At 47.9% G+C, this 25,755-nt stretch overlaps 1 protein-coding gene across 14 annotated transcripts in view; it reads right to left on the bottom strand.

Annotated features, from left to right (window-relative positions):
* Positions 1-25,755, bottom strand: part of LOC147006619 (F-box/LRR-repeat protein 4-like) — a 159,761-nt gene that overhangs the window by 114,896 nt on the left and 19,110 nt on the right. Inside the window, exons 1-4 of one of the 14 annotated variants that reach the window (XM_085868349.1) lie at positions 15,377-15,948; positions 11,594-12,025; positions 2,382-2,760; positions 1,833-2,077 (exon numbers count right to left, since the gene is read on the bottom strand). The exons of 4 other annotated variants lie outside the window; for them this stretch is intronic. In XM_085868349.1, coding sequence (XP_085724475.1) covers positions 1,833-2,077; positions 2,382-2,760; positions 11,594-12,025; positions 15,377-15,417 — 1,097 coding nt within the window. In that variant the 5' untranslated portion in view covers positions 15,418-15,948. 9 more of the 14 variants (XM_085868357.1, XM_085868348.1, XM_085868359.1 and 6 more) reach the window with 9 other exon arrangements.

Raw genomic sequence — 25,755 nt, 5'->3', positions numbered from 1 at the left:
TGAAAAATGAAGAAATTAAACTCAAAGAAGGAAACGAGGCCATTTGGCCCGTCACTGCCGTGGTGCACTCTCGGGTTATTTTTGTTTGTTGTTGTTTTTTTTCGGCAGCTTTTACAATCGATCCTCTTGATGGTTTACTAAAGGCGAAACAACCCGATCTTGATCGGGTGACCAAGCTTATTAATAGCAGTTGGATGTAACAGTCAAGGAATGGTGATGGGATGGGATGTGATATTGTTTCGAATCTGGAAGCCATGAGCACTCAACATACAGGTCCTATAGAACAGTTTTATCGGTAAGTATGTGTTTTTTAGTTCGGGTCCCCTTCCCTCATTTAATGGGTGAATAAATGTACATGCTCTGTGAGTTATTTTGATCGTTAGGATTTTTACATCACTCACAACAACAACTACGGCTACTACATCTCCAACGACGACAACAACGTCTGAGCAAACCGAGCCTGAGAGCGGGCCTTGCCTGAGCGGACCGCGCACGAGAGCAATAATAAGGAACGGAGAGCGAAGGATCGGATGGATCTGCTCGAGCGAGAGAGGAAGAATTAGCACCCGTTCAAAACGCATCTCTTGAGGCTGGGCGAAAGGCATCTCGTCGCTGGCGTGCTCTGGTTCCCGGGTCATCTCGTCTCGTGGCTGGCGTGGTCTGCGTCTGACTGCCCTTGGTCCGTTCGTTCCGACTGGTGCTCTGGGAAGGTGTGGACGTCGAGCCGCATACTCGCGGCCAGGACGGTAGCCTGCGACTTTCTCGTCCCTCGGCTCGACTTCCCTCCGAGCTGAAGGGATAATCAAGACCATTTTGGGTCCGTTTCTTTTGGGTGTGCGTCTGTGTGTGGGCCCGTCTGTAAGTAGGAATTGTTTAAGTGCTTGTGTGTAAACTTACATTCTATATTCGTCGTGATAACTCTGCCCTTTCGTGCTTCCCTCGTTTCCCCGATTACTGTGAATAAATTCCCCATTTGTTAAATGTATCAGCTTGTTTCTGTGTTTCTTCCATTGGCTCAGCATGGCGCGTGTTGGTGAATTACAAAGGCTGTTGCCGCTGTAAATGTGCATTTGGACCGACGGAACATCGGCAACCATCAGCTCGGGTTGCGCATGGGTCGGGCACGCTAACGACTCGACTCGTACAAGGGCCGTCGAGGGTGTGAATACTCGGTAATTCGCCACGTGGATCTCGAGGTATTTTGAAGATTGGCAAATAACCCTGTACCACGTGGTGGAATTATTGACGATTCACGGTCCGGTAAGGGAACCGTACCTGTCGGAGTTTTCCGAGAGGTACGATCTAGATTCCGGGTGTTCGGTGGAGTCGACCCTACTGCTCCATCTAGCAGTCGAGCTCGCAGCGGATACTCGGCTCCGCAACAATATGACGTGAGGACTGCAAAACTACAACCACCCCGTAGCATAATGACCTCGGAAGAGCCACTTGTCAAGGACTGCTGAGGACATGGTAAAGGAATGAAAGGACAGAAAGACCATACAAAAATTAATTTTACAAAGAAAAAACAGCAGCAGTAGCAATTCGGTGACACAATAACGTCCAGCAACGGAATTCCGTGACCTCAGCATGGCAAACGCTTTGAGAAAACTCTACTTTTGATCAGGTCAACCTGGAAAAACTGAAGAGTGGTCAGTAAATTTATATCCTGTAAGCACAATTGTGGCTGGTAATTATGTCGACCAAGTTTGATAGTGATCTGAGAAGCGGTAAGAGACGAGAAAGGAGAGGAAACTGATCAGAATGAAAGAGAAGTGGAGAGGGTTTACCTCAACCCAGGCCATCGATTACTAACTTTGCATTCAATTACTCACTTTCTAAGGACCGTAGGACTGAATTTTCCATCGTTTCCAGTCCATGAGAGACTGAGCGAGCGTGCATGGGTGAGACGAGGCTTCAAAGCTAGAAGGTCCTCCTCGCAGAGAGATGGCCAGAAAGGCTTGAGGTCCAGGTGTTTGTACAAGGCTGGGTTGTAGCAGCAGTCGTGCAGGGTACGGCTGCATTGAGCGAGGCAGCACAGCTCAGGGAGTGTCAGGTGAGATAAAATAAGTTCGATAATCTGTCGTGGAAGTAAGGCAGCAACAAAAAACATCGATTTCATTGTCAGTGCATCAACCTGACCAACTGTCACTGTCCAGATAGTCAAGGATGTCCATCAAATGATAAACCAGTAACTCTTAAAACAACACAGGTCACCACGAGTGAAGCCATCAAGGCTTCCAAACACAAACAGAGTTGGACAGCCATTTAAATGTTGATGCCATCGTCTGAAACCATTCTGAAGTCAAACAATGAGATGATGTGATCTGGAAAACCAAGTTTTAAAAGAAGAGAAGATGACGAGTGGGGGTTCACGTACTCACCTCGAAAGGTAAAAGGTCAAAACATCCATTATTTCTGAAGCGGGAAAGCTTCTCTTCCTCCTCGTTTGCCCTCCTTTCTTCCTCCATATGTTCAACCACACCTCGTCTCCTACTTCTTTCCATTCTGTTTTGTTTCTGCTGAAGTCTTTCTGACTCAGCAAGTTCTTCATTCTCGCTCTTCTTTGCTTGCATGATGTTCACCGGGATACCGTACAGAACAACAGTGTCCAGTTCCATGCAGAAAGTGCTCAGGGAGCAACTGAACTCCAGACGGAGGACGTTCGTCGCAAAACCCGGTGGTTGTATCGGTGGGGAAAACTTGAAAGGGAGGTTCGGTGGAAGATTGGTGTCCGCAGGGCCAGACCACAGCGTCCGCCACCTGCATCGTACATCACCAAAGTAAACCTTTTGAGGAGAGTCCTTTTGATTTTACAATGAAGTAGACATTGTGTATTGGGGTGTGGCTCATGTCGAACATCTCCAATGTGATAAAAACGGATGTGTAAAAGGACAGGACTCCCATTATTAAATAAATTAACAAATAAATGAATGAAACTTGATGTTGTCTTCAAAATTTACACAACGATCCCCTTTAGCTGTGTGAAATGTAATGGCTTGAGGATGAAGACCTTCCTGTGCAATAGGGGGCTGACAGAATGGAACTCCAGAGGTACGCACACTCACCTTCAAGCCGTCTCGCCTGGGTTTGAATCCCGACCCAGTTATAAACTGCCATCCTGATGTTTCACAGGCAAGGTGATTCATCAATGTGTGTGTCGTCCCTCGGATGAACGTTAAAGAGCCCATGGTGTCTTTCGTGAAGAGAAGGCGAGCTATTGCCGGCACCATGGTCAAGTTACAAATTCCTGCCCCAACTTGCATCGGGCACTGCATCAGTGGCACAGCCACAACCTCAGCCAATGACGCTACCCCGAAGCCCTGTGCTGCATATGGACAAAGAAGAAGCACAATCGTACAATTATGGAAAAGAGGTTAACTTTTCTACATCTCTATTACTCCCACACTGCAGTTGAGTGGCGAAACAACACACCACTTACCACACCACACCACATCCACACTCTCCTGGTGTGAATGCTGAACAAATCCTTCATTGTGTGATTGAAACAAGTGCAGATGGCAACGAGACCATTTGTTCTCGTCCAACGAGACACAGTACATAGTGTTACGGCTGTGGAAATTCGCAACACACCATAAAGGGTCCTCAGGTGAGATATATCGAAAAGTTCATGTGTAGTTAGCCCACACCTGTTGTTTCGAGGGAATATGTGTGATTCATCCGGGCTGCGACGCTTTGAGTTAGCCATTTTTCTTTCTCTGTCGTTATTTTGGACAATTAAGCCGCCAACAACTCAAACACCAACACCTCCGCCTCTTTACCTCCGCAACTCCATCCCGCAAACATCGCTTCACCGCCATTCCCAAACGACGCACGCCAACAACGAAACCACCACAGCAAACCCCCACCACCTTCGCCTTTCTCCTTCCACAACCATCAACCACACCACCAGTCAACACCAAACGTCGTACTGTCCGAAGCCGTTCGGTGATTGCTGCCGAACGCAGCAAGCCGTGAGTGCAATGGATTCCTTACGGGAGAGGAATTCGGATCAAAAGAGGCTCACGCCCCTTTTTGCCACACCAATGGCTGAACAGAGGGTGGCGTGGCCCCGCCTCCAATCGCGTTTTGATCCTAAAATCTGCATACAGGCTCCTCCCCCGGTCTATAAAAGACGCGAGTCTGTGTGGAACTCATTGTTGTAGTGTGGGGGTCGCTTTTCCCGTGGTTGGTGTCGTCTCGTCGCTGGGCTCGTCTCGTCGTTGGTGTCGTCTCGTCGCTGGGCTCGTCTCGTCGTTGGTGTCGTCTCGTCGCTGGACTCGAGCCACCTTCGCTTTCACAAGTGACCAAGCCAGCCAGCCATTCCCCTCGCTCGACCCTGAGCATCAACAATTCCCACCCCCCCCATCCGCACTGAGATAATGCCGGTGGCCCCGTTCATTCCCCACCCTAACCGTGGTGCCGACCAAACCGTGCTTGCGCGGAGCACGCGGAGAGGGCTCACCGACCACGCCAGGGGCACGGAGTCGGGGCGCAGCTGCACTGATATTGCGGCTTGCCTGCCATCGCGTCACGAGGACGCGGGTAAGACCTTTTCGGTCTTGTGGACCTGGCCGCTCCTCCAGGTTCCGCGCACATTTGGTCCACGGACCCCATCTACCTCTCTGCCTCTGGGGAGGTCTTTCCTGTTTATTTTGAATGAATGATGTGGCGCCGAGTCCCGACAAGTATAATTGTTTAAGTGTTGCAAATAACTATAGTCGGTAGTAGTGCTTTTGCTTTTGTTGCATTTTGCTTTTGCTGCACATTGCATTTCTGCCTTACGTGCGTGTGTTGTGTGTGTGAAATAAAGTGCTTGCTTGTCAAACTGTTTCCCGTTTCGTTGCGTCCTTTCCTTCGGTTGAAAGTTCCATCTTGCATCACGTAAGGTAGTGGGTTGAAACACCCAATAAGTAATCTGAACCGTCGAGGTCGACGATAACTCCGCTCGGTTATCCCTGCAGCACGGAACGAGCCGCTTAAACGGTTCGTGTCCGAAGTCGACCTGCGGCGAGGTACGATCGCCCGGTCGACCACTCGGGCAGGTACTTAGGTAGGTCGAATTTGGCGAGCAACCCTATCCTGCGCTGGTGGGCAATTGGCACGATCGTGGTGAGGTTAAACCCCCACCCGTGACTGGCTCCTGGCGGTAGTTCCAGGAGGGTCACGACTGAATTGTCCGTTCCGGTGGGCGACGCGTCGCGATTCGAGTTACGTGGCCGATCGCACGGCGGACGGGCCGAAATTCGTAACAATATTGTTGTTGATTCGTATGCAGCCTCTGGCTGCTGGATGCATAATTTTCTGAACTGTGCCGCTGATGCAGTGCCCCTGTTACCAGTAATCTGGTACTCATTTTGCTGACCTAAGAAGGATGACAGGCTGAGTCAACCCACTTGGTGTTATTTCAACATGAGATCTTAAGCCAACCTCCTTAACCATGAAGCCAACACCAAGCTTTCTGGGTACATCTCCATGCGAGATCTGGAAAAGCATTCAATCACTTGGATTTGTCAACCACAAAGTGGTCTTCAAATGGGATTTGTCAACCACAAAGTGGTCTTCAAATGGGATTTGTCAACCACAAAGTGATCCTCAAATTGGTGAGCCTCAACGGAATTCAGGGGGGATTGGGATGGTGAGGGGCAGAGGATGTGGGGATTGACAATTGGTAGTTGGAGGAAGGAAGAGACATGTTAAAAACGTGCAGGTTGTGGACAAAAAAATGGAAACACCAATGTGAAGACACTTAACAGGGCGTTGGACCACCACGTACGGCCTGTACGGCCTATATGTTCTGCGGCATAGAGTCCAGCAAGGTCTGGCATTCTTCAGGAGGGATGTGGCACCATTCTTCCACGAGAGAGTGAATCAACTTTTTGATGGAGGTGGAAAACGCTGTCTCAAACCTCGTTCCTCAATATCCCATCAATGCTCGATTTGGTTCAGATCTGGAGACTGAGAAGGCCATGACATATGCATAACATCAGTGTCATGCTCAACAAACTATTGGGTGAACACACATGCTCTGTGGATGGGGGAATTGTCATGCAAGACCACCCCTCCCAACCCCCCTCTCTCCCGGCAGGAAAGAAAGGCTGCAATGGGATGAAGATGATCACTCAGGAGCATGAAGTAGTGATTGGCATTGACCTTGCCTTCTTAGGGCATGACTGCATCCAAACCTTGCCAAGAAAATGCATCCCCCAACATTACAGAACCACCAGAACCCTTCACTGTTTGGACCAAGTACTCGGAGTTGAAGAGTTCTTCAGGATAGCACCACACGTGCACTCGGGCTCTTCGCCGTACAGGCTTCTTCACGTTGGTCCCTTGTCGATAGATACCGTGTGGGGCTTTGCCCAGCAGAGGCAGTCTTCAGCCCTCACGGTCCCTCCTCAGGTGCTTGTTCAGTGTCCATTCACCAGCGTCTATCCCCACGTCCTCAGAGGAGAAGCTATCAATTTGAACCCCTTAGTGGGGTCTCTTGGATGGAGGTTGTTCCCTCCGACTACACGACCGGGAAAACCACCTTTTCCGCCGTGTGCTCCACTCCCACCTCAGTGAGTCCGGCAGCCGACATAACCACATCCAGGTCCTGTGCCGCTTGTGGCGGGGAGACTGCGGCCTCCTTCTCCTCCTCTTCTGTCGGGAGGGGGTGACAACTCACCAGACAAGGAGACAACGCACCTGTACCCACATCCAGAGCAACCGCCCACCCCCACCCACAGACGCATGCATCCTGCTGGCGTAGCTCTGTGAGCAGGAGCGGAAGGTGCATCCCGGTGAACCACCAAGGTTGATCCGTACCGAAGAGGTGCAGTGTTCCCTTACATGTCCTAGCTGGTCACACTGCGAGCAAAATTGTTCTTTGTACCCAGAGACGAGGTGGCCCAGCTGTTTGCATCTGCGGCATCCTGCGTAAAACACTTGCCCTTGGTCCATCCCAATGATTATCCCATTATGGATATGAGTCACCGTCCCCTCCTTCTTGACCCGAAACTTCATCCGATATTGCCTAGTCCCGGTCCATATACCCAGACCATTTCAGATATATCATGGTGGGGTCTTCACTTCAACATATCAAGCCAACCAATACTGCACATCATGATCAGTAACTCTCTCATTGTGAAAGATGGCCGTCACGACCCTCTCATTGTCAGAGAGGGCGAAGACTGCCCATTCAGCCAGAGACCCTCTTGACCGAGCAGTAGTCAACCTCACCCAAAACTCAACAAACCTTTCAGCTGACTGAAAGGACACCTCCAATCCGTGGGTCGAAGAGATTAAACAGAAAAAAATCCTCAACCTTGAACTCCAGCACGCCCAACAATACCGTCCACCCAAACACCTCACTTTGTGGAACGGATCCCGCTTTGTCAAACTTGAATCGGACGCAGTTATGGCACCTGCTTGCCATGCCAGAGTCATGGGGATGGCGGGGACAACGCCAGGAAAGAGGGGGAGGGGGAACGGGAGGGAGTGAGGTGGTGTCAAGTACTTTCATTCAAGGGAGGCCAACTTCCTGGCCGGTGGACAAGGCCTACCAGATAGAAGGAAGGTCAGGGAAAGGTCGGAAGGGACAGATGAATGAAAACACAAGACGCACCAGAGAAAAAGTAAAAGATAAACAAACAGATGAGATCAAAGGGGAAAATAAAGCACGAAGAATACACACAAGACCAACAAGCTCCTAAAAGGGGGAAACAAAACTCATCACTGAGGTTTTTCCTCTTGCAGCCATGCCAGCTATAATGATAGGTAACCAGGCCAGTGCAGCATTCTATACATGACCCTAAGCATGCTGGGATGTCAGTTGCTTAATTAACACATGGGCCAAGCAGTTGCTTTCAATATACACTCATTTACCCAGGGGTTTCCAATTTTTTGTCCACTACCTGCAGATCAAATGTATTAAAAACCAGGTAACTCGTCCATTTATATTTAAGTGCATGGCTCACAAAGTGGGTACACTACTGTTCGACAAAGGGCAAAAAAAAGTTTAGGGAAACATGAAATGCAACCCATTATGTTAATCTGCATGTATTCAAATCGCTAAATCTAAATTTTTAGACCTACAGCACGTCCGGTTTTAAAGTTACCACTGAATATATACAACACTGTAGATACACGTTCGAATTTCGAGCTTGGCGTCAGCGTTATGTACAGAATCAGATGAAAAAAACAACGTAAATATTATATTTTGGGAAAAGAAACAGATAATTTTTACTCTGACAGGAAAAAGAAAAAAACAACACATTTTGAGAGAGTCCGATGTTATAAATTATGAAGAAAACACAAACGAGTTCAGTGGCAAAGAAAGCCACACTTGTAAGTCAAAAATAACGTGAAAATTGAATCTATTTCTTTCGAAATTTTGAAAATAATCACTTTAAACATGAAAAGAAAAACATAATTCTTACCTCTCGGATCTTCACGAAGCACCAAAAAAATTCTGGCGTTGGTTAAAATGAAGAACTATCAGACAAATGCGAGTCACCTCGTTCGGCTCGGCGTCCTCATGCTGGATTCGTACGTTACGGCTCTCGCAGACACGGACACGAAGACAAACGCTGTGCTCGACGGCGAATGGAAATGTGCTGACACGCTTGCAAGTGCCGATAATATCCATCAATCGGGGAAGTTTGCAAGACGGCAAGATTTTCTAATGCTGGCGTTATTTGCGTCTGACGAGAGATGATGATTCATACATAACGGGACTGACACGAAAATCAAGACGGGATTACTTGCGGTCCGAATTTTATTTTCTGATCACAATTTTGATCGATATTTTTCTGCCTTTAGACTCTCTCATATTTCCAAGAAATTTAGGGAGATTTGGAATAAAAATCATAAGAAACATTATCAACACTGGACTCCTTATTTTTCTCGATGCAGTGGACACGAAACGTTATGTACGAATCCATTATTTCATCAGATCGGGTAGATGCCAGAAAACCTGAACAGGGAGACAGAACATCATCAAAACATAAAAGAGACACCAAAGTTCACATTCTGAGTCACCACACTCAAAATCATTGTCACATAACAAACGTCCAGTAAAATAAAATTTTAACCAATCAAACTAACATTTCTCAGGTTAAAATACCCATATTCTGTTGCTTTTATTCATCTTTAATAAAACTGGGAAATGGAGAGTATGATATTGCCGGTTTCTACAGGTTCCCCAAGATGTCCACTTTCATTTCTGACCATTGATGGTTTGTCTAAATACCTCATAATAGTTTTATGTGGAATTTCCCACAAACATACCACAGCATACCCACTTTGTGAGCCATGCACATAACTAAGAAGTTATTGAAATCCCGTGATCAACATGTAAGACCAGAGACGAAACATACTCCCAAAGCAAACGATAACACTGAACAACAAATTTCAAAATTTTTTTTTTACTGGAGATGTGTAAAGTGATTAAGACTAATTTGGGTACGCTGATTTCAAAAATCATAACCGTTTTGCTGTATCACGTCAAGATTTTCAGGAACAGAAATATTCCCATTGCCTAGAAGTCAGGATTTCAATGAAATTTAAATATGTCTTTAACATGTCTATTTCGTACAATTGTTGTTAACTTGTGTTATATTTCTTTCTTTCAGATAAAGATGAGTAGGCGTTCCTGTACCAATCATCCTGACAACTTCTGTTATGTCTGTGGTCGGTATACCAAAAAAGATCAACAGCGAAGTATATCTACAGCAGTGAAAATGAAGGCCGCCTACTTTCGCTACTTCGGGTGTGAGGTGGGGGACCAAGAACAGAGCTGGGCACCACACATCTGCTGCACAAGCTGTCACACAACCTTGACTCAGTGGTTGGTGGGCAAGCGCGCGAGCATGCCATTTGCGGTGCCCATGATATGGCGTGAGCCACAGAATCATCATGATGATTGTTATTTCTGCTGCACAAGCATCGCCGGCTTCAACAAGAAGAATAAAGGTCACATCAAGTACGCTGATTGCGTCTCTGCTCGTAAACCTGTGCCTCATGATGACGAGAACCCCGTTCCAACATCTCCAGCTGATCAGAACATAGCTGTAAGCAGTGGTGAAGAGGATGGTGATGATGAACCTTTTGAACCCGACACTCAAGAATCACACCTTCTGAACCAGGGAGACTTATATGATCTTGTAAGAGATCTCTCGCTGTCAAAGGCGAAGGCAGAGCTGCTTGGATCAAGGCTGCAGCAGTGGAATCTACTTGAACCTAACACCAAGATATCCTTGTTCAGAGCACGTCACAGAGACATGGCTGAGTTCTTTGAGATGGAAGACACGATGACATTCTGCAGTGACATCAACGGTCTGTTGAAAGAACTTGGGTGTGATCACGATCCTGCAGACTGGCGCCTCTTCATCGACTCGGGGAAGAACAGCTTGAAGGCTGTTTTGCTCCACAATGGCAACGAGAAACCATCAGTCCCACTGGCTCACGCGTTCGGCATGACAGAGACCTATGAGACTATGCGGCAGCTGCTTGATTCCATCAAGTACAATGACTTCAACTGGCACATCTGCAGAGACTTGAAAGTGGTGGCGCTGTTGTTAGGGCTGCAGTCAGGCTACACGAAATACATGTGCTTCCTTTGTCTCTGGGATAGCAGAGACGACAAGAATCACTGGACGAAGAAAGATTGGGAAGAGCGAAAAGAGCATGTACCTGGTCGACACAACGTGAAGCATGTCGCCCTTGTCGACCCAGCCAAGGTTTTCCTTCCACCACTCCACATAAAGCTCGGCTTGATGAAAAGTTTTGTACGGGCAATGGATCTGAATGGGCGTGGGTTTTTATACCTCAAGGAAAAGTTTGGCAACACCTTGTCGGAGGCCAAGATCAAGGCTGGTGTCTTTGTTGGACCGCAAATCCGACAGATTATGAAGGACGAAACTTTTCCGACAACTCTAAACCCCAAAGAGCTGGCAGCGTGGAGGAGCTTCAAAGCTGTGACGGACAACTTCTTGGGGAACGAGCGCGCGGACAACTATGAAGAAATAGTGCAGCAGCTGCTGGAGTCCTTCAGGAAACTTGGCTCCAGGATGTCCCTGAAAATCCATTTCCTACACCAGCACCTGAACTTCTTCCCTGACAACTTGGGAGCAGTCTCGGACAAGCACGGCGAGCGATTCCACCAAGAGATTTCACTCATGGAGACGCGTTACCAAGGGCGGCACAACCCCAACATGATGGGCGATTTCTGCTGGTTCCTGCATCGTGAAACTGACACAGAGCAACACAAACGCAAAGCCAAATGCCTAAAGCATTTTTAATTACATTCTAGTGGAGTTTTTCTGTAATTTCTATAATTTTGAAGCATTCATGATGAAATAAATGAATAAATGAATTTTTGTAAATTTCATTGAAATCCTGACTTCTAGGCAATGGGAATATTTCTGTTACTGAAAATCCTGACGTGATACAGCAAAACGGTTATGATTTTTGAAATCAGCGTACCCAAATTAGTCTAAATCACTTTACACATCTCGAGTAAAAAAAATTTGTTGTTCAGTGTAATTGGTCATGTCGTCCCTTTTGGACTCGTAGGCATAAAGACTTTCGGACCCAAAAGCGTCATTCGTACCTGCACACAGCAGAGTCTTCACCTTCATCCCGTGACATGGCAAGTATCCGAACCACATTCCCAGGGTGGTACGTCTCCAAGACCGAGACCCCGGTCGGGAAGACGGGCTCGTCGAAAAGTAACTCGATGAAATCCTGGCTTATAAACCACTCGGGATTCTTGGGACAACGTGCGGGTGTCCACCGGGACAAGTGTTCCCACCACGATCCGCATGTTCTCGTAATGGAAACGTGCATGAAGTCCCAGGAGAGGGGAAATATGTTAGGTGGACCCACCAGGTTGTAGATGGAATTGTTTGCTCCATACTGGGAGCTCAGTTCCAGAACATGGCTCACGTATTGAGACAGCTCAGGATAAGGCGCCGATGGGAAGAAACTTAAAGGGGCTTTCGGCACTCCTGGTGCATGTCCACGCCGTTGTTTTCTCCTGGTCCTGTTGAGCAGGAAGTGCAGAGGAGGCTCAACATGCAAATGTATTACATACAGCAGTTGGAATAAAATCCACAATCGCGATCAGGCACACGTAGATCACGTGGTCATTTATCATCACATAACTGCGACGAATGCTGCAACCACAGTCACCATGAAGGACGTCCACCACCGTCCTTTGAATATATCGGGGAAAATTATCGGACAATCACGGAACTTTTAAGATCTCGGAGAAATCAGCAAGCATTACTGCCCTGCACAAAAAAGGTACAAAAACAGATCGTGTAACTTCTTCGCTTCTTCGCTCACTGCGGATCTCGATAAAATCACAAGCTGGTCCAACACGTCGAACATGTCTTTTCAATTCTGACAAATCTCACACTCTCAGTATGTCTCTACGAAAGGACCTTCTGGAACCCCCCGCCTCCCCTCCCCCACAATCTACTTTCTCAACAATCCCTTAAAAGAAGTCCTTTCATTCAAGATTCTGGGTCTCATGATCTGTCACGATCTTTTCTGGGAAAGTCACATCTCCAAGCTGGTCTCCAAAGTCAGTCGCCGAATGGGAATCCTACGTCGTGCAAAGTCCTTCCTTGGCACACCTGAGCTTCTAACAACTTACAAAGCTTCCATCTGCAGCCTGATGCAGTCCTGCTCTACCCCTCTGTGGTGGTGCGTCTGCTTCAAATCCAGCTCGATTTCACGCTGTGGAAACTTAGGCTTTTTGAATCATTGGTATCTCCCGCTATGAAGCTGAGTCTTTGGGTCTCTCACTCTCTCACCAGAGGCAGGTTGGTGGTCTTTCTGTCTTCTACCGTCTCCTCTCCGGCCTTGCCCCCACTGCTCTGTCTGTGCTGTCCCCCCTATAATTCCGCAGGGTGTTCAAAGTCGGCCAAAAATCCCCTTCTGGTGAAACTGCCAAAATCAAGAATCACTGCTCACCTTCACTCTCTCGTTCCTCTTTTTTCCCGCCTCTTCAACAAACTCCCACACTCTTTTCAAACCCACTCCTCCCTCCAGGTCTTCCAAACAGTTGTTCACCACAATCTCATATTTTCACCAATCCAAAATCACGATATTTTTTTGGGGGAGAGAGAGAGAGAGAGAGAGAGAGAGAGAGAGAGAGAGAGAGAGAGAGAGAGAGAGAGAGAGAGAGAGAGAGAGAGAGAGAGAGAGAGAGAGAGAGAGAGAGAGAGAGAGAGAGAGAGAGAGAGAGAGAGAGAGAGAGAGAGAGAGAGAGAGAGAGAGAGAGAGAGAGAGAGAGAGAGAGAGAGAGAGATAGAGAGAGAGAAAGTGCGAGAAGTCACTCTCTTGTACCTGGTGTGGCTGACTGGCCCCTGCTTTCCAATCGCTAAGGAGAGGGAGGAGGAGAGGAAAACTAAGCATGTCTAAGGTGCGTTGTCAGAGAAGGTGCAATGAAATGCAAATGTGGTGCAGAGAAGGTCAAATGCAAGGAGGTGCGTGTCTGTGCGGTCGCTCAAAAGTACGGTTGTCGGGACTTACCCTCGCTGATTGCTCTTCTGTGTCCACAGCATTTTACACAGAATGTGTGAGAAGATCTGTGTTGGAGAATAGAGGAGAAAATATCTCTCTCTCTCTCTCTCTCTCTCTCTCTCTCTCTCTCTCTCTCTCTCTCTCTCTCTCTCTCTCTCTCTCTCTCTCTCTCTCTCTCTCTCTCTCTCTCTCTCTCTCTCTCTCTCTCTCTCTCTCTCTCTCTCTCTCTCTCTCTCTCTCTCTCTCTCTCTCTCTCTCTCTCTCTCTCTCTCTCTCTCTCTCTCTCTCTCTCTCTCTCTCTCTCTCTCTCTCTCTCTCTCTCTCTCTCTCTCTCTCTCTCTCTCTCTCTCTCTCTCTCTCTCTCTCTCTCTCTCTCTCGCTCTCTCTCTCCCTCTCTCCCTCTCTCTCTCTCCCTGTCTCTCTCTCTCTCTGTCTCCCTGTCTCTCTCTCTCTCTCTCTCTCTCTCTCTCTCTCTCTCTCTCTCTCTCTCTCTCTCTCTCTCTCTCTCTCACTCTCTCTCTCTCTCTCTCTCTGTCGCTCTCTAAATTTCCTCAGAGTATGTTTCTAATGGTGCCTATCTTTGCATAACTAAACAGTGTGCAAGTTCGTTATATCAGTGGAAGTCGAAACTATATCCTTTGTTGCATCTTTGAAAATATTTCCCCTCCCTTGTTATCAAGGAAAAAACACATAAAATGTCATCGCCCCCGTTGTATTAGTAATTTTGCTGTCCGAGTTGAAGGGCGAGCCCATATTTATTTAAAACAAGTATGTGGCTGCCAGTCTCCTAATCGGCCATCTTTGATCAGATCACAAAATAAAGTTTGGTCGAAGTGTATTACATCGTGTGTTCTTGTTATGGAAAGTTTGAAGAAAATTAGAGCGTGAATGTGTGAGAAATGGTTGGGGACATGTTCAAGTCACAAAATGTCTGCCAGTCGGCCATCTTGGAACTGATCTTGAAATTAAATAACATGCACATGTAATCCATCATTCCTTAGGCTTATTCCAAGTTTGAACAACATCGATGAATGCATGTCCGACAAATGTTTGAGGACGTGTTCAACATTGGGTTGTTTTACAAGTAAAATGGCCGCCTCCCATCCCTCTCCTCTCTCTCTTCCCCTCCTCCTCCCCTCAGTCATCTCCCCCTGCCTCCATTCTCCCCCATCCCCCTCTCTCTAACCCTTCTACCCCCTCCCTCCACTCTCTACCCTCACCCTCCTCTCCCTCCTCTTCTCTCCTCCCTCGTCCTCCTCTCCCCCTCCCTCCTCTTCTCACCCCTTCCTCCTCTCTCTACCTCCTCCCTCCTCCGTCCCCTTTCTCCCCCACTTCATGTTTCCCTCAACAAAGTTCCCACCATTTGAAAGCCTTTTCCCCCTGAGCAGGGCTCAGCTTTTTGCGACTCCAATCATGGTTCCCTTTTCTTGTGGCATTTTACGGCCGGATTCCCTTCAGTCGCCTTCGACACGCAGGGATTATTACCAGTGTACTGGTGCTCATTTCACCGAACCTCGGAAGGATCACAAGCTGAGTCAACCCCACCTGGTGTTAATTCAGTGGCCAGCGGGACTCGAAATCAGGACCTCGAGGATCCCAAGGTTTCCCTCAACAAAGTGACCGGTTGTATTTGCTCCTCGATAAATATCATCAGTGAGAATGGATGAAGAAGAAGAAGAAGACGTGATCTGACTGACGAGCAGATGTGAGATCACCTCAGGATAATGATCGAGTGAATGGAGGAGAATGTTCGTGAAGAACAACATGACGTCATTCGATTAAATCCGTCAGCGAAGCGACGACGACTTCAGCTGCAACATCCGATATTTAAATTTCCCGCCCTGAAGAAACCCGGAGTTACCGTAACAAATGACGTCGACGTCGTCCTCCAATCGGGTTCATTGTTGTTTGTCGAGACGGGAAACCGAGGCGATGTTCAACGACCTGGAAGGTTCAGGTGAAGGGAGGATTGACTTATTATTGTGAGGCCTCCACTCCTCCTGTAGTCCTGTATCAAGGCCGACTCGATCTTTTCTCGCAAACCTCGGAACCAGGAACACGTGATGAAAAGTCCGACGCCGTTGACTCCGCCCCCAACGTACGGAAATGGCGGCTTGTTCCGTCCAGATGACGTCATCACGTTCCCACGTGGTGTCGCTCAAAAACCTTCTTAACTCTTATCAGAGTAGATTTTTGTCGTTGAATTCTTTCCTAGATCTACGTAAATCTACGTTTGCCACACTTCCCGTATTAAATCGATGTTGTGCTGACATGTGCAAAAAAATGAAACGTGTGAACTGGCCAGCTGGCCCGTCGTGCCTGTGTGACATTTCACACTTACACTCTTTTAAATCCCACTCTTCCCTCCATGTGTTGAAAACAGCTGTTCACCACCATCGCTGATCTTCCTCCAACGAAAATCACGATCTTTTCTTCCCCCGTTAATCCACCCCCAAACCCACCTCCTTCAAATTCCCTGCTTTCCTTCCTGAAAGTCCCTGTAGTGTCCATCTTGTTTACCCCGTGTACCCCACCCCATCCCTCTCCCTTGCATAGATCTCCTCATGTCTCTGTTCCCCACTGTTTTGTCCTTCCCACTCACGCCCCTCTAGTCTCACGCCCCCCTTGATGTGCGTTGTGTGTTAGATCCACAATGCCGACTTTTCCTTTTCGTGTTTGATCACCATGTCCTGACACAATGCTTTGTTTGCAATGTCCACACTTGGATGGGATCATCTTGTCATACATGAGCATTATATGTTCATTTTGAAGGATCGGATGTGGTTTGCGTTTCCATGATTATTTTGGGGCAGGGATAGTGAAATGTTTATGGATGTAAAGGTGGATTACTCTGCAGATGCTGTCATGTATCTTTCTGTGTACAGCTGTTCTGACATGAGTATTTTACATCCTGAAAGGAGGTTCCTGATACTTCCTGTTTCTACCCCACAAAACCTGAATTTGTCCGATTGACTCAATCCCGCCATTTTCTGCAAGGTGTGAGTGTCGTGTCCTTGGTCACAGCATTGATGACTCGTTCTCCATCCTAACTAATTCGATCTCTTCTTCGCCGTTGCAAAGAGCCTTCCTTGTCGATCCTTGTTCCATCAACCTACATTTTTTTTAATCTTCCTGCTCTTTTGTCATTCTCCCATTTGTCACACTGTATCTGCAGATATTTATTCTTGTAATTTCCCTTTGTTATTTTTTTTTCAATCATTGGGGCTGTGTTTGTTTATGTTTCGTTTTCCTGTGTAGTTCCAGTAATTTACACCTGTTCTCCTTCACCAATAGTATAGACTTTTCAGTGGAGGATGATTTCCTTCTCGTCTAAACTCCAGCTTTGTTTATTTAATCTTCTCCCATTTGTCTGGTGCCGAGCCGCTGTTGGTTGGAGAACAGGCGACACCATTTTATCTTTGGTGTTGAGTGCTGTGTGAGTTAGTTTGTGGTTATTTAAGTGTGATAACCGATGAAACACTGCAGAACACAGAACACTTGTACGGTTTGTTCCCAGTGTGAACTCGTTTATGTTCATTCAAGGTTGATAAATGACGAAAAACCTCAGAACACACTGAACACTTGTTCTGATTCATGACCAAACTTGATGGTGACCAAACTTGATGGTGATTTGTACATTGGGGGGATAACAAGTTTCGGATATATTGTCACATTCACTCTAATCTGGAGAGTTATATTATTATTATTATTGTAAACAATAAAACCATAACATGAAGAATGAGTTTGTGATTCAAACCTTCGTATTGAAGGAACGAATCATCGATAAACTCGAACTCGATCTTCCCTTTCACAACAGAATCTGAAACATAAACAATCGGAGCGACCGTTACGTACCGGGTCTGGACTCCTTATCCTCGGGCGAACCGACCATGGACCCGCGGTCTAAGAGAGAACCTCCTGGACCGACCGCGTTTCCTCCATCGGAGCCGCTCGTGAATCCCGGGGTGTTCGCTTTGTGATCTTCACCGGAGAGTCATCGGGTCATCCTGCACCGTCTGGTACTGTAAGTACAGTGTGGTGAAGGAAGGTACGCTGTGGTACACCAGTCAATCACGTGACAAACCAAAACAGACCAAGAAACACAAAAAAAGTTCCGGAGGTATTCGATCAGTCAATACCATATTTGTTCGAGAATATTGGGTGTTTGGGAATATTGGGTATTTGGGAATATTGGGTGTTTGGGAATATTGGGTGTTTGGGAATATTGGGCCTCTCAAGGAAAAAGTGGAGTTCTTCGAGGACGACACGGACAGATGTGACGCGTTTTTGGCGTCAAACCGGATTGATGAAGATCTGAATGCGAGTTTATTTTTGGTCGTTGTGGGACCAGATGAGTTCAAGTTAGTGAAGAACTTGTGTGACCCAGCTCCGCCATCATGGAAAACCTACGCTCAGCTGAAGTCCTTGTCAACAGAACATTCCACGACGAAACCGATCGTGATAGCGGAACGTTATACATTTTGTACCTCTTCCCAGGGAGGTCCGAAAATCCTCCACGAACCTTGGACCATGGAGAAAATCAAACAAAGAGTCTTTGCATCTGTTGTCAAAATCTGCAGGCGTGAAAGGTGAAAGAATAACACTCCAAAAAGGGTGTTGTGAGTTTGGTAACATTTATTGGCACAACGTTTATCAATTTGAACGTTTGCTGGATTATATTGATGAACAAAAAGTCATCCTTTGAGTTGATCTCGACTTAAAAAAATACATTCGTAAAAGGTCACATTTGATAACCGTGTTGATAACGCCACACTTGAAGCTTTGGTTCTAATTAAGTTCAGCATTTGGAGGATCATCACCGACATGACACAATCGGTTTCTCATGCATGGATCAGAGTGCTCCTCAGGTGTTTGCGGCTCTGAACGGGTCATGTGACCTCAATGGCAGCTGGTATACTTGATGTAGACTTGTGGAAAGCGATTCGCCAATTGTTCGGCCATCTCCTCACTCACCCGGAAGCAGAGGGAAACGTCAAGGAAGCACATATGCCGACAGGTATCGAGCAGGTGAAAAAACGCTCGAGGGGTCACCAGCAGAGTGCCTGCAACACGCACACAGATATAATCGTTCTGATGAATGACAAACAAGGGTGAAAATAGCTCACAGTCATCTGGAGCTTTGGTGTGCAGTAAACACAGTACTAAACTACAGTACAACAGCACTCAGTGGAGCGCAATCATCCACCAGGACGACAAGGAGGAAATGATTCAATTTTGGTGAAGATCTGGAGGACAAAGGGCGGAGGAGCTCCTTGTGAGCCAACGGCCATCCATATCTAGTGCCCAACTGTGTCTGCGGACGTCCTCCTGCAGTTGGGTCACTTCTTATTAGGAGGTTGGTGGCAGGATTTGCACTCCGGCCACCGTAAAACCCTTCATTCCGCAAAACGTAAAAACGCAAAAAAATCTGAAAACCCACTCCGTGGGAGTACCTCCTGTGCAGCTTCCCTTCGCAGGGCAGCTCACCGGATGACGGGATTGGGGCAAAGCCTTCGGGACCCCCAATCTTTGATAGGAGGGAAACCACGGGGTAACATCCCTGGGTCAGATTGCGGGAGAGTGTGTCGGAGTGGTGCTGAGGTGTCGTCCACCAGACGGCGGTCTCCTTGGGTTAACCTGAGGCGGTCCCTTCGGATGGGTGCCTGGAATGTCCTATCCCGAAGAGAGGATGATCACCTGTCTCTGTTATCATCTGAGCTCAAGCGTTTGGACATCGGGATTGCAGCTCTCTCTGAGGTTCGGAGACCGGATTGCGGCGAGATAATGGTGGGTGGTTACACCTACTATTGGTCTGGTCGCTCTGATGGTTACCATACCCAAGGAGTTGCTGTAGCTGTGTCCAATAAGCTGACCCCAATGATAATTGAGGTAACACCGGTCAACGAGCGTATTATGAGATTAAGGATTCGTCACTCCTTAGGTGTCATTTCCCTGGTCTCTGTTTATGCTCCGACTGAGGCGAGTGATCTCACCGTGAAGGACACATTCTACGCCACACTCGAGTCTGTGGTTGATCAGTGCCCCAGACGAGATACACTTCTAGTCTTGGGGGATTTCAATGCATCGACTGGAACTGATAGGGACGGTTATGAGATGTGTGTTGGTCCCCATGGGTCAGGAACTATGAACCAGAATAGCACTAAGTTCCTTGACTTTGCAAGAAGTCATGGACTTAGGGTGGCTGGTTCATGGTTTCAGCGCCCACAAGCTCATCGCTGGACTTGGTATTCCAACGCTGGCGGTGTGGCAAAGGAGATTGACCATGTCCTCATTGACGGTCGTTGGAGGATGATCCAGAACTGCAGGGTCTACCGGAGTGCTCAGTTCCTCAATACTGACCACAGGCTTGTTGTAGCAACTCTAAAGCTGCACCTTAAATCTTGGAGAATGGTACCATCCCAGCTGAGACTGGATGTTGCCAAGCTCAGGGATGAGAGAGTAGCTGAGGAGTTTGCGAACAGGCTGAGTGGACACTTGGGGGGGTCTGGGTGCTTTGGGGGGTCCTGAAGAGTTGTCGAGCGCCTTCAAGACCACCGTCCTTGATGTTGCCGGTGGATGCCTTGGAGCTCACCGCAGGGCAAAGAAGAATTTTGTCTCTCAAGGGACACTGGATACCATTGACCAGAGTCGCAGGGCCAGGCTGAATGGCAGAGCTGAGCTGTTCAGGGAGCTGAGGCGTAAAACTGTACGTGCACTGAGGGTGGACAAGGAGGCCTATGTGCGAGGAATCTGTGAGGGGTAGAGCATCACCTGTGGACAGGTGATTCTCGTCCCGCTTACAGGGGAATTCGCACATTACGTTCATCCAAGCCCATCCCTCGGAGCACTACAGTTCGAGCAGAGAGTGGTAGGCTCTTGACAGAGGAGTCTGAAGTGAAGGCCCGCTGGGCCGGTTACTTTGAGCGGTTGTACCAGGCTGATCCCCCAACTGTCAAGTTGGACGTCAAGGGTGTTACAATCCCTGTTGCTGACCCTCGAATCAACTGTGGTCCACCTACGCTTGTGGAAACACGGGCTGCGGTGAACCAGTTGAAACGGGGCAAAGCTCCAGGGATCTGTGGCATCCATGCCGAACTTCTCAAGGCTGGTGGAAATGCTGCGCTCGTGTCGTTGCATGCAGTTTTGTGCTCTGCCTGGAACACAGGCATCATCCCAACTGACTGGAAGAGGGGCCTTGTTGTCCCTCTCTGGAAAGGGAAGGGTGATCGCCAAGACTGCAGCAACTACCGAGGGGTGACGCTGCTCTCAGTGCCGGGCAAGGTCTTTGCTCGGATAATTCTCGATAGGGTTCGCCACCATCTGCTTGAGCACCAGCGTCCAGAGCAGTCAAGCTTTACACCAAAGAGGTCAACGATTGACCGTATCCTTGCCCTTCGTGTCCTTACCGAACGCAGACGACAGTTTCGGCAGGGGCTGCTTGCAGCCTATGTTGATCTCTGTAAAGCGTTCGATTCAGTGAATCGGGATGTCCTCTGGAGGATTCTTGGTCTTCGTGGGGTGCCACCAAAACTGATCGATCTGATGTCTGAACTCTACTCTGGTACTGAGAGTGCTGTGAAGTGTGGTGGTACCATCTCTGACTTATTTCCAGTTGTTACTGGAGTTCGTCAGGGATGTGCACTTGCCCCCACACTTTTCAGCACTTGTATGGACTGGATTCTAGGGAGGATGTCGGAGAGATCAAGTTGCGGTGCGTCATTTGGGAATGTCAAGATCTCGGACCTTGACTTTGCAGATGATGCAGTCATCTTTGCGGAGACTTTAGACATCCTCTTGGGGGTCCTCGAGGTGCTGAATGAGGAGTCGGAGCCGTTGGGATTACGGGTTTCTTGGGTCAAAACTAAGATCCAGGCTTTCGGTGACATCTTGGATGCTGCTGTCCTGTCTGTGTCTGTTTGTGGTGAGGATGTTGAGGGCGTGGAGAGATTCACTTACCTTGGCAGTGATATTCATGTCTCTGCTGGCTGCGAGTCAGAGGTCAATAGACGTCTGGGTCGGGCCTGGGGAGTCATGGATTCACTGGATCGTGGGGTGTGGCGCTGCCGGTACCTGTGCGGAAGGACGAAAGTCCGAGTCTTCAGGTCCTTGGTACTTCCAGTCTTGCTCTATGGGTGCGAGACTTGGACTCTGACCAAGGATCTGAGACGGAGACTTAATTCCTTTGGTACCAGGTCTCTTCGGAGAATCCTTGGCTATCGCTGGTCGGATTTTGTGTCCAACGAGCGGTTGCTGAGAGAGACTCGGATGAGATTTGTTACCTGCATAGTCCGTGAGCGTCAGTTGCGGCTGTATGGACATGTGGCTCGTTTTCCTGACTCTGATCCTGCTCACCAGATTCTCTCAGCGAGGGAGTCTCATGAGTGGAGGAGGCCAGTGGGTCGACCACGTGCCTCATGGTTGCAACAGGTTGACCGTCATCTCAAGGAGATGGGGATGGGCCTGGCATCTGCCTGGGGGATGGCCAGACGGAGGCCCCTGGAGTACCGGCGGAAAGTGGACGCAGCGACGTGCTGTTCTGGCACATGCTCCCATACCTGACCTGACCTGAAGATCTGGAACCGGATACGAGAATTTTATAAGTGGTTCTTCACCATTGAGAGATCTGGGGTCAAAACCGATATCTCAAAACGTTATATGGACGGATTCGGATGAAACTTGGTGGATGAATTGTGTTGGTGACAAGAACAAGCAGATTAGATTTTGGTTCAGGTCCGGATGAAGATCCAGCCGATCAGTGGACCACAAAACGTAAACGGTTCAGCCTGGAGGAGGTACGCACTCCACCGAGTGCCGTTCTCGTTTCTGCTTGCAATTTATATTTTCCTTACACATCGAGGAACCTCTGTGACCCTCTTGGATCCATCCACATCAATTCCCATAATCCCCTCAATTACCATACCCAGTAAGTCCAGCTGCTCTAGTAAAGGGCAGTGATTGGCGAGCGATTCGAGGTCAGTGTCGCTGACGGAGTGGTTCGCCGTTAACACCAGTCGGCGCAGTCTGGGCAGTTCTCTCAACATCTCACCGAGAACACCACTTCCTGTCCACACATTCGAACACCAGCCAAGGTCCAGGTTCTGTGTGGAACAGTTTAAGTGTGGATCAATTAAATCAACATCAGTATTGTGTGCAGTTTTTAAATTCCCATTGATTCAAGAACTACTTTGTACAATTAGAGAGGCATTATAGCCCCTTGAGTGTTTCCCAGAGCCACAAAATAACAAGCCCAACAAAACCATTCAGTATTCTAAGTTATCAAGACACTGGAAGGTAGAAAGGGAATTTAAAACGATGAGGAAAGGGGAGGGAAGGGGGTGTCATGAGAGGAGGAGAGTTGTTTGTTCAAAGTCACAAGATAAATGCTGTGTAAACTGGAAGGGCACTCGGTAGAGAGCGTACCTCCGTCAGGCTGATCAGTTTACATTTTGTGTCCCACTGATCGGGCGGATATGGATTCGGACATGAACTAAAAATTAATCGGCTTGTTCTTGTAAACCACCCAAACCACCCTCGGCCGACTCTGTCCGATCCGAGTTGCGGGTAACGGATCGGATCCGGCGTAACCGAGCGGAGTTACCAGAGGGAAGGCGAGCTGAGGGCAAGAGCCTGCACTTGCACCTGTCCGCCTCGTGCGGTCTGGTCAGGCTTGTCCGATGGCGGAACTCGAACCCACTGCCTCAACGCAGCACCAAGCACCAGGGACGAGGGATTGAACGACGGACACCAGCCAGCGGGACGAGGGATAGAACGACGGACGCCAGCCAGCACGAAGGCGGACGAGGGGAAAGGCGCTCAAGGCCGGAAAAGCTTCCACGGATCAAACGACACGAAGCGAGGCCGACCCAGACAGCCAGACAGAACGCCCCGATCACTCTTCCTCTCCCGAGGTGGGAGGGATTTCTTCCTCCTGACTCGCCTCCTGATTGGACGGTTGCGTCGCGCGATTCGCTGGCCGTCCCTCATTGGACAGGCCCACGGAAGGCGGGGCGACTCCCACCCTTCTGGGTGGAGTCCCGATCTGAGGCGATGAGCCTCCTGATTGGACGAAGGGCGCGCCCTTGCCCTCGTGGGCGGAGTCGGCTCTGGAGCGAGGGGTCCCACCCGCGTCCGCAGCCAGAAACACGTGTGCTATGGCGTCGGTGAGCGAGGCGACGGTGCCGCTGGTGCTGTTGTAAGTGATGTAAAAATGTAAAAGAAAACCCTGACTATCAAAATACTCCGCAGCGCACGAACATTTAATTCCCATGAGACTAGGGATGGGGCCCTAACTCGAAACACGTACTTACCGATATAACTGTTCTATAAGGACCTGAATGTTGAGTGCAGTGAGCTTCCAAATTCGTAACAATATTTCACCAGGTTTGCTGGCCATATATGATGGAAGGAAAACGTTTAAAAATGTACTTCTCTGGAACCACTTCACTCATTGAAACAAAACTTTCAATATATCCACCACCCACGTGGAAAAAAAGTGCGACCACAATGACATCAAAGGTCACATGGCTTGTCAGCTGTATGAGATTGAAGGAAAACGTTTCAAAATAATTTTCTCTGAAACCACTTAACCGATGACGATTTAGTTATCAAACTTTTATCATGTCATTGGAACTCAATGATGCACCTAAAGTTTTGCATCAATTGGTTCGGTGGTTTAACAGAACAAGATTTTTAAACCTTTTAACTGCAATCCAGTATAGCTGCCCAAACACGTGACCTGTGACGTTTTTGCTCTCAAACCTTGTTTATCGTGGTTATTCGATCATAAATAAGAAGTTTCACGTCGATCTGCAAAGCGGTTTCAGAGAAGAAGGTTTTTAAAGGATTTTTTTTTCCATTTGAAATGACTCAACTTCAGTCACCTTGTGATACAAATTATATTTGATGTGATAATGAACGATCCACATCATTTCGTGTGAAACTCTAATTTTCTTTGTCCCAAATATTCCGCTTTCTCCTTATTCAACAACAGAAACTTTCAAGCATTGTGTCCGTGTTTATGTAAGGCCATGCACCTCGATATCCTTACAACCGGATGTCAGGTGTGCCAATCCGTCCTCCGTCAGCCCCATGGATCTCCACATATTGAGCGAGCGAAGCTGTTGGCAGTTTGAGGCCAGACTGAGTAACACCGTGTCAGGATGTTCCACCTGAGGTTGGAAAGATGAGGAACATGCATCGTGGCACCCATTGAAGCAAGGGGAAGGAAATGCTTCTGCGAATCCTATAACATATGGGACATTCAAACTCAAACAAATCTCCAACAAAGATGTCATCAGCGGCAGTGTACGACAAACATACAGTCCTCGTCTCCTTATTTCAGGCACGAGCTTTGATTAAAATTTAATTCCTTCATTATCCCGAAGCTTTTTGAAAAAACAGTTGGGTATTGAAATCGACTCTGTCTGTCTGTCCGTCCGTCCATCACACTATCTCCTCCGAAACAGATGGGCAGAAATTCACCAAACTTGGTAGTTGTGATCACCACATGGCAAGAATGGGCAAGAACACAATCATTTTTCGTCATGTCCCCCCTGGGGTGGGGTCAACAACCAAAAAATGTAAATTTTAACATGTTTAATCATAACCACACAGAGACTGGGTTTATATTTATGCGACGAGGAAACAAAATATCAACAAATCAGATGAACTCATCCCAAGCTGGAAGTAAATCAGTTTGTCTTCACAATCATAAGGGACTATCGTTTGACTGTAAAACACCTCTGTGGTGGAACAAAGAGGTGCACGTACCTCAGAACAGTCTCCGAGGTTGAGATGCCTCAACTCTGTGCAGTTGAAAGTGATCGCCAAGAGACTCTCCGTCTGAAAGAAGATGGGAGTACGATGTCATCTTTTAACACTGGGAAAATAATCCCTTTCCCATCCACGGAGCAGAACGAGAGAGAGAAAGACTCATTTCGGTGGCTTATTCCAGAATTCAATGCTTTATGGAGTTAAAAAATCGAGGAACCAGTCTGAGGGTCAAAACATCAAAGTGGCACCGTGCCAGCAGGGGGTAATGCATCATGGAGGTGAGGTTAACCTGGCAATCTCATTTGCAATCTCATGGAGATTCAAAAAAATCTCACCAGGCAGTAGACCATGGAGATCAAAGAAGGGCACCACCAAGACCATATCGACCTTGCCGAAGTTCAATGGACTACGGAAGCAAAGCACACGGGAAATGTACGAAATTCCCGCTTCATATTGTTATTGTATTAT

The sequence above is a fragment of the Eptatretus burgeri genome, unplaced genomic scaffold (assembly GCF_056783735.1).
Source record: "Eptatretus burgeri isolate ZD-2024b unplaced genomic scaffold, Ebu_testis_v1 Ebu_testis_scaffold_3160, whole genome shotgun sequence".
Taxonomy (NCBI): Eukaryota; Metazoa; Chordata; class Myxini; order Myxiniformes; family Myxinidae; genus Eptatretus; species Eptatretus burgeri.
Note: the sequence above shows the minus strand (reverse complement) of the source record. Positions and strands in the feature narration are given on the sequence as shown.